Genomic DNA, 12,422 nt, shown 5'->3' on the forward strand with positions numbered 1-12,422 from the left:
ACAAACAGAGGTAACATTTCAGGTCAATATCCTTTCATCCAAACTGGTAAGAGAGGTAGGCAAAAGTGAGGACTGCAGATGTTTGAAACCAGAGTTTAGATCAGAGTTTTGCTGGAAAAGCACAGCAGGTCAGGCAGCATTTGAGGAGCAGGAAAATTGATGTTTCGGGCAAAAGTCCTTCATCAGGAATAGAGGCAGGGAGTCTCCAGGGTGGAGAGATAAATAAGGGTGGGGGGGGTTGGTGCAGCTAGGGAGAAAGTAGCAAAGAGTACATAGGTGAATAGGGGTGGGGATGGAGGTGATGGGTCAGATAGGAGGGTGGAGGAAGAGAGGTAGCCGGTTCTAAGCAAATGCAGAGACAGGGAAAGGTAAAGGATGGAAAGCCTGTAATGGAGTAGAATGCAGACAAAATTAAATGGCAAAACAGATGACAATGATGGTACAAGTAAAGAAACAAAAGATAGTTCTAAAGGAGGTAAATGGCAGCCAACAGCCGCTGCCTGAAAAAGTGAGGGCAGAGATTATTGTTTGAAATTGTCAAACTCAGTGTTCTGTTCAGAAGGCGACAAAATACCTTAAAAAAAGAGATGTTATTCCTTGACCTTGCATTAAGCTTTCTCGAGTCAATGTCAAAAACTGAGAACAGAGTTTCTGAGCAGGAATGAAGCAGGGAAATGTAAGTATAGGCAACCCACTTGCAAAACTGAATGGCGGTGTGCTGCAAAACAGAGACCCAAACTGCAGTGCAGAAGAGACTGCATCATAAGTAGCAAATACAATATACAACATTGCAAGAAGCACAAGTTTCGCCTGGAAGAAGTGTTTATGGCTCTGGATGGGCAAAAGAGAAGGGGCGTTATCTTATTATTATATTGGAAAGTGATGTAGTTACGTTTGCGTATACCAGAGCAAATAATAAGGGATCTGGCCACTTGTATTGACCTCAAAGAATGGGATGGAAAAATTTATCTAGTAACATTTTATTATGTAAATTCACTGTACAATAGTGATGGTAATAATCTATTCATTTATCAATATAACTGCTTTCCTAAGGCTATATATAGGATGGCCATTAAATGAGTCATGTAGATGGTACAAATTAGCTTTCCTTAGCCATCATGTCTCTATATTTGTAAGAACTATATTAAAAAGTGTTTAAGCAACACAAAGTGATGCAATTTTACAGTTCCCATAGCATTTTGTAGACACCATCTCAAATGGTAATGATAAAATGTAAGCCAATTCAGCAAAACATGATTCTTAGATGATCATCAACCACATTTCAAACTGCAATTCAGAAACCTAAAAATATTATCAGCAAATTATTCCAGCTCTGCAAATATTTTATTCCTTTGCTCTCAGTTTTACTTGAGAGCCAGTTTCTTCAATTCACCCTATTGATATTCTGGTCATTAATCTGTCAATATTTTGCAGTTAATGACAAAAGTAGAATGTATCCCGTGCTCTCATGCAGAGGATACTGACTGTAAGCATTCAAGAAAGTACAATCAAAATGACTCACTTATGTTCTTTTGTTGCAGTTGAGAAAGGAAATTTGGATTTAATTCAGTTTCTAATGAATGAAGTGATGAAGGCTCAGAAATGGCTAGGAGAAGAGAAATGCCACAGACATCGGTTGCATGAGAAAGTTCGAGGCTTAGAAGACCAAAACCAGCAATTGAAAACTGAGCTCAAGGGTTTGAAGGCAGCTGAGGCTAACCTGAGAAGAATTAAGATGGACTGGACTCATCACCATGATGAAATGATTCGGCTGAAAGAGGACAATTATCAGATATTAATGCGGTATACAAATACGCTGCAGGAGAAAGAAATGTCTGTGACACGAAGCAGAGAGTTATATCAACAGGTATTGCTTTATTGTTCAATCATAAATTTCTACCTTCATATCCAAATCAGATAATGTTCAGATATGATCCTAGACATTTGACCTGTGATGGTGATCTGGGATGGCAGGGCTGGGGAAGCTGTCAATTTGTTTTCTTGACACTGTAGGCGAGTCATGCATAATGTAGGAAGCCAGGTACCAAACCTAGTCTGCCAGACATTCTGAAGCACTAATTTGGCCTGCTTTGCTTCATTAATAAGCCTTATTACCAGCTTCAGGCAGATAGTTTCGGGTGCTGCTTCCTAGTATACAGAAAATTCTATGTTAGTGAGATTGGTTCATGAATAATTGCAAGTCAGCATGTGAATATAGAAAGAATGTAAGAAGAGAGAGACAGAGAATTAAGGCAAGAGAAATAATATTACGAATGGAAGAAGAGTTGCAATTTATTGGTATTCCATATGTTCAAGATGGCAGTATTGGCTATGAGAGAAATTAATGCCACCTCCCCCCTCCCCACCACCTTGCCCCCTCCAACTTGCATTTTGGAGATTTTGCAAATATTGTGACAGCATTTTCTGAAATGAAAGATAAGTGCTCTACCTGTCATGACATTATACAAAGGAAGACTCAATAATGTTGAAATTATTTTGCTAACGCACAACCAATCACAATATTTAGAATTCACTGCAAACAATTCTGGCAGACACAGCACTGGAGTAACATTCAGTAGAAACTTGGTTCAATGCTCCATAAAGACATGTAAAAAGAATTGTTTAGTTTATTCATAATTTATGTCAGAAATAAATGACTATTATATTCTTTATCATTTAAAATGAATTCTCGGAGTCTTTCAAAGACAAAAGCATAGAGGCTTAAACCCATGTTAAACTTTAAAGAAAAGTAATTCTTCTCTCTAATCTCTTGGTGAAATATATCATTATAAGGTGTTGTTAGAACAATTGAAGAGATTTTTGGAGAAATTTCATTTGACTTGAAATATTATATAGCTGTTATTAAATTATATAACACTGTTATCTATCCAGATCATGTGTAAAATGTTGAAAGGCTATTGTGTAATGGTGTAAATAATTAGATACAAACAAGGAGGTGTGCAGCAAAAGAACTGTATGGACATGATGATCTTCCCTCCCCCAAGATGTAATAAACATTAATAAAATAAAAGGTTGTAGGTCATGAATTAGCCTCATCCCTCAATGTCACATTTCTGTTGTCATATGATTCGTCAATGGCACTAAAATCAATTGATACAAATAAGGTGAAATATTGCAATTGCAGACAAATACGTAGTAAAAACTCCTTCATTTCTGCTTGCATATTTCTTAACACAGCAGTAAGGACAGATGTTGCATTTTGTGGAATTCTTGCTCATTTGGAATATTGATACTTTGCTAAATGTGACTTTGAAACTAGTAGTAATTCTGTCAATGCAAATGGTTCAATGATTTGTCCTTGTAGTTCGTCATTGCTCTTATGTTGTAATGTTCAATTGAGATACGTTAAAATTGAATTTTAACAGTCAAAGTTGATTCTTATTTCTACAACCTACTTAAAATGTTGTAATAAACTTACATTGTCAAAGCTATGTTGACTGCATCTCTACCCACTGACTTATTGAATTACTGGACCCCAAACTGGGCCATCAATGAACAAAATCTAAATGCAAACTGAATGAATCTCTACTAATCATTAAGTAATGGTTAATTTTAAAATAGAAAACAATAAGCTACAGTTAAATGAACTGTTCAGCACTGTTTCACCTTCAGGATTTAAGAACCCGAACTTCATCTGTTAACAGTAAAAGCTAGATGGGAGCTAGATATTTTAGAAATTGTTGATTTATCACTTCTTTCTCATACTTTAAAAAAATTGTTCCTTAAAATTCATGGTAAAATTTCTTACAATTCAAAGATAATTATGAAAATTACCTATATTCTGTTTCAGATATACAGAAGTATTTGGTAAATCAGACTGTCCTAACAAAACTCTTTGTTCTCTTTTGTTCTCTGTTGAAATAATCTCCATTAAATTTCTTGTCCAAGTCATGTACTATATTGCTATATTCTCATTGCTAAATCAGTGTGTTTGAACGATATTGTCAAACATAAAAAGTGTTACTGAATAGATAATCTCTTCAAATGTTCATATCATATCTCAAAAACAATTTCATGGTGATCCTTTATGACTTTATTTAAAGGTGGATGATCTTAGGATGGAGAATAAAAAACTAAAACTAGAATTTGACGTTGAGCGAAGAATGTCCTCCAAGCTGCGTGAAGCATTCAAGCCGAAAGATGATGAACTTTTAAACTTAAAAGGAGAAATTGATAAATTGAGGTTAAGAATTCAAGAGTTGCAAGTGAACCCAGTGAGTATAGAGTAGTGTGTATATGTAATTATCATGATCTTTCCCTCAAGCTATCCTTCTCAATTTAAACTTTGCTAACTTTCAGATTACCTCACTGTTGCCATCACCTTTTGCACAGTACTGTTAATTTTTTATTTTTCTGCCATTCAGAATATAAAACTTTGATTTTTGATAATCAAGAGCTCAGGTAATTGGTAATTATAATACACAAGGGACCCAAAAACGATTATGAAAGAAAAAAGAACAATTAATCTTTACAAATGATCTCAGAATATTCCAATGCACAACCCAGTCATTAAAGTACTTTTGAGGTGTAGTTACTGTTGTAATGCAGTGTTTATTGTTGCAAAGTCCATTTAGTTGATGTTATTCAAGAAGCTTAGAAGGAATAATGCAACGTAAGAAATGTTTGTCAGGAAAAAGCTTTCAATGAGAACTTTCTGACTTTTTATTTAAAAGTTATGAAGATGTTAAATAATTATTTTTTAAACAGGTGACAATGGACATGTTGGAGCAAGAACGTGTAGAAGCTCAAGAAGACAAGCAGGATCTGATGAAAGAGATGAATTCACTGCGATTGGAGCTCGATCAGGCTGAACATTTGAGGAATGAAGTGAGAGCAACCTAAAGTTTCAGCCTGTCTAAAGTTATGAAAGAGACATTGCAAAACTAGAAACCATAGGGAGAAACAGGCACTTCTAACATTTAATCATTAGTATTTGCCTATTGGATATTTGGACACAATATTTTCTGAGGAGTCTGCCAGATTTCTTGAAGGCTAATTTTCTTTTGTTTCTCAGGGGCTCATCTCTCATTCTCACTGATACATTAATTACATGATGCAGCCTGTGAATGGAGGGATGGTTCCTCACCATTTCCTTCCACCCTATTTACAGGAGCGACCTTTCTCTGATTGATCACCTCCCTGTATGAGAATGTAGGTAGACAATTCAGAGGTTTTCAAGGATGGGTTTTCCACCACTCACATAGTCTGACCCTTATTGGCTTCAAATGATAGAAATTTATATCTTGAAATCAGAAACAAAAGCCATAGATTTTAATTTTAACCCACCCTCTCCCTGTAAGCATTACCGTGGAAGATATTAAGATCAGACTTAGTCCAGTTCCTAGCATGTGGCATAGTTAGTTAAGCCCAGTGACACCACACATTCACTGTCTGTGAAGTTGCCCAAGTTTCCGATTTTAGACTCCCCATTAAACTTCAAGGACATGGCCTGACCAAACTATCTGAGCTGCAACATAATTTTATCATCTGGATAATGGGAACCTAATGGAAATCATCCCTCCTATTATACTATGGTATTGGGGCCAATTGGTCAGAGGAGTCCACGGTAAGTTTGATTATAAAAAAATAATTTTCTATACAACCTATGTGGTCAGAAGGAATAGCAGCACTTCTCATAGGCTTCCCTGTCCAGACCTTGCCTATTCTTGTTTCTGCAAACTTTGAGACAGTGAGAATTGCAGATGTTGGAGATCAGGGTCAAAAAATGTGGTGCTGATTAAGCAAAGCCGGTCAGGCAGCATCCAAGGAGGAGAGTCGCCTCTCCTGCTCCTCAGATGCTGTCTGACCAGCTGTGCTTTTCCAGCACCTCACTTTTTGACCTCCAGCAAACTTTGGCTGTCAAAGCCCTTGCTCATTCCTCACTTTCTCTCAAGGCCCAATCCACTGATGTCCTCAGATTTCCAACCCAATTTCCACACTCATCTGCCAACTCTGACATCAGCAAATGGCAACAGGATTATTAAATGATTAGAAATCCCATTTCAGTTCAGAAGCAAAGATATTGATCCATGGCAAAAAATCAAAATGCATTTTGGGAACTGGTCAGTCCATGTCAATAGTAAATTTGCCACAACAGATTGCATGTATATGATGCCATTGACAATGAATCAATGTCCCAAGCTGCTTCACAGTTCTGTAAGCTTTCACTGTGCATACTTAATTGCTGTCTTCTATTGAGCTTAATATAAAACTAATCCATCTAAATTTTAGCAATCTGATATCTAAATTTCATTAGATTGTGATTCTTTTAGATGAACCTTTGTCTTTCTCTTCATTTTGGACTGAGGTTCCCATGAGTTAAAAACATTTCAAACTGTTCTACTTTCTTCTATACTGCAAGTACCTGGATGAAAAGGAAAATATGCTGATGGAATGTGCTACTCTGAAGATTGACTGCAATATGTACAAAGATAAAATTACTTCACTCCAGACACAAGTTTTAGAGCTACAAAAAGAACGTGATGAGGTAAATAAATTATAACTCTCCTCCTCACTGAAGGTGGTAATTTTTGCAGGAGTACTGACGTTAACATCTTTTCAATGTCTCAGCCAAATAGTCAAAGCTCAGCAAAGGATGTATCAGCAAATTATTCACTTAATTAAATTAATTAGTAACCTTTTAAGGGCAGCTATCCATCTATTTAAGGGCACTGATCACTGTAGTATCTTATAGTAATGATGTTTTCATATGTTTCAAGCGCATTGAGTACATATTATTGCCATATGAAATAGAATTCTATTTGTTTAAAGAAGGACCTGTTTAACTAATTAGATTAATGACACTTATATATTTAGATATTCATAACTGGAACAAGTTGGAAAGATGATGATGGTATGAATGGTGTTTCAATTCAAGTGTTTGAATATGCAACATTAGCAAATGTGGTACATACGATTAACATACATATTGATAGAAATTGTTGGAGTAGGTAACACAAAGGACTGACATAAATAATGTTACAACTCTATATATTTAGGAATTAACATCTTTAAAACATTACTAATGTTGTTATTATTACAATGGTACTGCTTGAGCTGGTGTGTGAAACAGGTATCATTTATACAGTCAATTTTGCCAGAAGAATCTCAGCGCTCCACTTGAGAAGAATCCAGAAACTGGAAACCAAGATTGATCAAACATTTCCAATTGAAAGCCCTTCAAAATAATTTATTTCTATTCCCCTAGATTGGGCTTGCTTGCATAAACATAAAATAATCTGTTTCTTGTATGGAAATAATATCCTGTTGATATTATTGTTATAATGTTGGTGCAATGCTAACTAAAGCTTTTTAAATGTGGGCATATTATTAAAAGTAGAAGTGCATAGAGGTTACAATGTAAGACTGAAACATTTGACTTCTGCATCCTAACACATAGTCCAATCGCACTTACTGAACCAGTTCCAATATCCAGATACCTTCTTTTCCTTTGCAGAAATGAAATTACATAATTTTTGAGGATATCTTTTCATTTTTTTTTATTAGATTATTTACAGTGTGGAAACAGGCCCTTCGGCCCAACAAGTCCACACTGACCCACCGAAGCGCAACTCATTCAGACCCATTCCCCTACATTTACCCCTTCACCTAACACTACGGGCAATTTAGCATGGCCAATTCACCTAACCTGCACATTTTTGGACTGTGGGAGGAAACCGGAGCACCCGGAGGGAACCCCCACAGACACGGGGAGAACGTGCAAACTCCACACAGTCGGTTGCCTGAGGCGGGAATCGAACCCGGGTCTCTGGCGCTGTGAGGCAGCAGTGCTAACCACTGTTTCAAGTTAGATTATGAATATGAAATAATGTCCTTACTATTATTTGTATGCCTGATAGCCAGAAGCATAATTTGGCATTTTAGTTATGAAATCTCAGGCCCATGGACATCAAAAAGGTTTGTTATTAGAGCCAGACAGTGCACATATGAGTATTATCTTAATGCTCAATTATTGGAGAGGAATTTGGGAGACAGAATTTATGATTACTTGGAACACCATAGCTTGATTAAAAATAGTCAGCATGGCTTTGTGAGGGGCAGCACATGCTTCACAAACCTTGTTGCCTTGTTTAAGGATGTGAGGAAACACTTTGATGCAAGTAGAGCCGTGGATGAGATTTTAGCAAGGCATTTGATAAGGCTCCCCACGGTAGGCTCATTCAGAAAGTAAGGAGGCATGGGAAATAGGAAATCTGGCTATCTGGTTACAGAATTGACAGGCCCATAGAAGACAGAGGGTGGTAGTGGATGGTAAGTATTCAGCCTGAAGACTGGTGATGATGGTGTTCTGGGACCTCTGCTCTTTGTGATTTTTAGAAATAACTTGGATAAGGAAATGGAATGGTGGGTTAGTAAGTTTGCCAATGACACGAGGTTTGGTGGAGTGGTGGATAGTGTAGAGGGCTGTAGTAGGTTGTACTGAGGCATTGACAGGATGCAGAGCTGGGCTGAAATATGGCAGATTGAGTTCAACTTGGAAAAGTGTGAGGTCATTTATTTTGGAAGGTCAAATTTGAATGCAGAATTTAGTGTTAAAGCCAGGATTCTTGGCAGTGTGGAGGAACAGAGGGATGTTGGGGTCTATGTCCATAGATCCTTCAAAGTTGCCATCCAAGTTAATAGAGTTGTTGAGAAAGAGTACAGTGTGTTGGCTTTCATCAGTAGGGGGATTGAGTTTAAGAGCCACAAAGTTATGTTGAAGCTCTGTACAGCCCTGGTTAGACCACACATGGAATATTGTGTTCAGTTCTGATCACCTCATTATAGGAAAGAAATGGAAGCTTTAGAGAGGGTGCAGAGGAGATTTACCAGGATGCTGGCTGGACTGGAGGGAATGTCTTATGAAGTAAGGTTGAGGAAGCTAGGACTTTTCTCCTTGGGATGAAGAAGGATGAGAGGTGAATTGATAGAGGTGCACAAGATGATAAAAGGCATAGGTCGAGTGGACAGCCAGAAATTTCTTCCCAGGACAGTAATAGCTATCACAAGGAGGCATCATTTTAAGGTGATTGGCGGAAGTTTTAGCTGAGATGTCAGAGGTAGGTTCTTTACCCAGAGAGTGATGGGTGTGTGGAATGCACTACCAGCACTGGTAGTACAGTCAATTCCATTTGGGACATTTAAGCAACTGGATCGGCACATGGAAGATAGTACAAAGGTATGTCAGTTAGTTTGACCTTGGAGTAGGATAAAAGGTTGGCACAAAATCGAGGACTGATAGGCCTGTACTGTGCTGTTCTATTCTATATTCTATGTTCTTTGTTCTATAGTAATCAGTTTAGTGTAAATACTTTTGTAACTATACAGCACCTTGACCTGCATAAGTTTTGAAGCAGCCACAAACAACTCTTGAGGCTAATCATGAGGGCAACGTGCAGTAAAGACCTTTTCTTAATTTTGCACAGGCATATTCAGCCAGGGATGAAGCGCAATTGCAAATCAGCAAAATGATCATGGACAAAGATCTATGTCGTCGCCAAGTTATTGAACTACAGGACACGTATCGTGAGTTGAATAAGGAATTGCTGCAGTTAAGGTCAAACAAGAACAAACAGGAGGTAGGACCTTTCTTTCAGTTGCTACTAAAAACATAGGCTGAGACTTTTAGGTCGACAGAGACCAAATCTGATCTCCAAAGATGATTTTCCAAAAATATAGTCTAATTTTTCTGACTTGTGTTCCCTAGTGATGTAAAATTTCTTAGGTGCTTAGGGTTGGAAAAAAGGGTTAGAGACCCAGGGAACATTCCCTTTCATTTTGCCCAGGGAATCCCAGGAATTCAAGAGGGTACAGAGCCTGACCTGGAGTTGCAGTAGGTGGAGCCATTTAAGTAGTGACAGTTTGTGTTGCATTTTCTGATTTGCCATTTCAACATAATGGTGTTGTGGCCTATGCTTGAGTCCTTATCCATAGACACTCTAGTGACACTATACCAGGCTAGTACTTCCTTTGCTTTTCAAGATTGATGTTGATCAGTAGCCTTAAGGGCCTGCTTATGCTTACTTACTCCTAACAGCTGGAGGTATATTAAACAGAAGATAATGCTTGCCAGAGCTTCAGCTATGTGGCTGAAGACTCTGGGAATCAAATCTTCATGAACCATAAACAAAGAAAATGCTGCATAAACATTCAACAGTTCAGTCAATTTCTGTGGAAGGAATAAGCCATCTAAAGTTTCAAGTATGGTCTCTTTGTTAACACTACATCAATGGCACCTCCACCCATGAAACATTAGCATGTCTGTGTCCCTATTGCTTCAGAAAAACTTACTGAATTTACTCAGCATTTTACTTTCACCATGTGATATTACAGGGAACAATGTGATTTGTTGCAAATAGAGAAAGAGTTACAGATGATTTCATATTTATAGAGAAGGGGGAAGGGCATGGAGTGGAGAGCCAGTGGAGAAGCCAGATATTACTTAGAACTACATAGAAGTTACAGGACAGAAACAGACTATTTGATTGAACCAGTTTGTGTGATGCTATTTATTCTCCACGAGTATTAGTTTCTGCCCTCTAATAGTCATGTAGTCATACTGCATGGAAGAAGACCCTTTGGTCCAATCAGTCCATGCCAAACATAATCCCAAACTAAACTAGACCACCTGCTTCCTCTTGGCCTATGTACCTCCAAATCTTTCCTATTCATGAATCTATCCAAATATTTAAACATTGTACTTGGACCCAAATCCACCACTTCCTCAGGAAGTTCATTCCACACACAAACCACCCTCTGTGTAAAAAAATTGAATCTCATGTCTTTTCTAAATCTCTCTCCTCTCACCTTAAAAATGTGCCCCCTAGTCTTGAAATCCCCCATCCTCGGGAAAAGACAAATACCATTAACTCTGTCTGTACATCTCATTATTTTATAAACGTCTATCAAATTGCCTCTCAACCTCCTATGCTCCAATGAAGTCTCGCCCTATCCAGCCTTCCTTTATAACTTAATCTTCCATACCTGGCAACATTCTGAACCCTCTCCAGTTAGATAATATCCTTTTTATAACTGGGTGACTAGAACCGGACACAGTATTCCAGAAGAGGCCTCACTAATGTCCTGTACAACCTCAACATGACTTCCTAACTCCTGTACTCAAAGATGAAAAAAAAGATAAGTTTGAGTTTATATAGCAAAATCCACAATATGTCCCAAAGTGTAGTATAGTTAACAATAATTTTAAAGTGTACTAACTATTGTGATATAGGAAAAATGGCAACCGATCTGCACAACTAAAGCCATGAAGTAAATTTTTGGAACAGTTGTGTCTTGGTGTTGTTTGAGGAATTAATTATGACACTGAAAGAACCCGCTTGTTCTTAGAATAGTGTTGTTGGGATAGTTTACCTCCACACAAGTGAGCAGATGAGGTTTTCAGTTTAAAATCTCATCCAAGTGATGACACCTTCAGCAGTACTCCCCTGGCACCACATTAATCTTTTCTGGAGAATGGTTTGAACACATAACCTGCTGACACAATTTAGAGTGCTACCACTGAGCCAAAACATCTCTTATATGACCATCTACAAATATCTCACAACATGTTAATTCCAATTTAACTTTATGCTGCTGAGCTTTGTTTACAATTTAGACCTTCCTCTTCTCAGAGGCTGTGAAAATGAAATCACTCATTCAGAGTTGTGTAGCTAGCAATGAGCAACAATTAGCAGGTGATAGCCTAGTGGCATTATGTCTTCAGCATGTGCAGTCCTCAGTTTCTCCTTGTTAATCCAGCACCACAGGTAATGTTCTAGGGACCATAGTTCAAATCCTGCCATGGTAGGATTTAAATCCAATAAAAATCTGGAATTAATGGTCTAATGGTGACTGTGGAACTATTGTCAATTGTTGGCAAAAGCCCATCTGATTCATGTATGATCTTTAGTAAAGGAAACTACCATCCTTAGTGGTCTGGCCTATATGTGAAGTCCAGACCCTCAGTATTGTTGCTGCCCCTTGAACAATGAGGGGTGGACATTTAATGCTGGCCTGGCTATCCCTACAATCCTGTGAATGAATAAAACTGGACACTGAGAAGGATTGCACTAGAGGAGGTACAGAGGAGATTCAACAGGATGTTGCATGGTTTGGAACATTTTCATTGGAACATGTGGGCGGCCCATTGGAACATGTGGGTGGCACGGTGGCACAGTGGTTAGCACTGCTGTCTCACAGCGCCAGAGACCCGGGTTCAATTCCCGCCTCAGGCGACTGACTGTGTGGAGTTTGCACGTTCTCCCCGTGTCTGCGTGGGTTTCCTCCGGGTGCTCCGGTTTCCTCCCACACTCCAAAGATGTGCAGGTCAGGTGAATTGGCCATGCTAAATTGCCCGTAGTGTTAGGTAAGGGGTAGATGTAGATGTAGGGGTATGGGTGGGT

General features: G+C 38.3%; 1 protein-coding gene across 5 annotated transcripts in view; it reads left to right on the forward strand.

Annotated features, from left to right (window-relative positions):
- Positions 1–12,422, forward strand: part of card14 (caspase recruitment domain family, member 14) — a 94,937-nt gene that overhangs the window by 46,895 nt on the left and 35,620 nt on the right. For all 5 annotated transcript variants that reach the window (XM_072558617.1, XM_072558618.1, XM_072558615.1 and 2 more), the window contains exons 4-8: positions 1,542–1,867; positions 4,065–4,235; positions 4,729–4,848; positions 6,383–6,508; positions 9,447–9,599. In XM_072558617.1, coding sequence (XP_072414718.1) covers positions 1,542–1,867; positions 4,065–4,235; positions 4,729–4,848; positions 6,383–6,508; positions 9,447–9,599 — 896 coding nt within the window. The remainder of the gene's footprint in view (positions 1–1,541; positions 1,868–4,064; positions 4,236–4,728; positions 4,849–6,382; positions 6,509–9,446; positions 9,600–12,422) is intronic.

The sequence above is a fragment of the Chiloscyllium punctatum genome, chromosome 39, assembly GCF_047496795.1.
Source record: "Chiloscyllium punctatum isolate Juve2018m chromosome 39, sChiPun1.3, whole genome shotgun sequence".
Classification (NCBI taxonomy): Eukaryota; Metazoa; Chordata; class Chondrichthyes; order Orectolobiformes; family Hemiscylliidae; genus Chiloscyllium; species Chiloscyllium punctatum.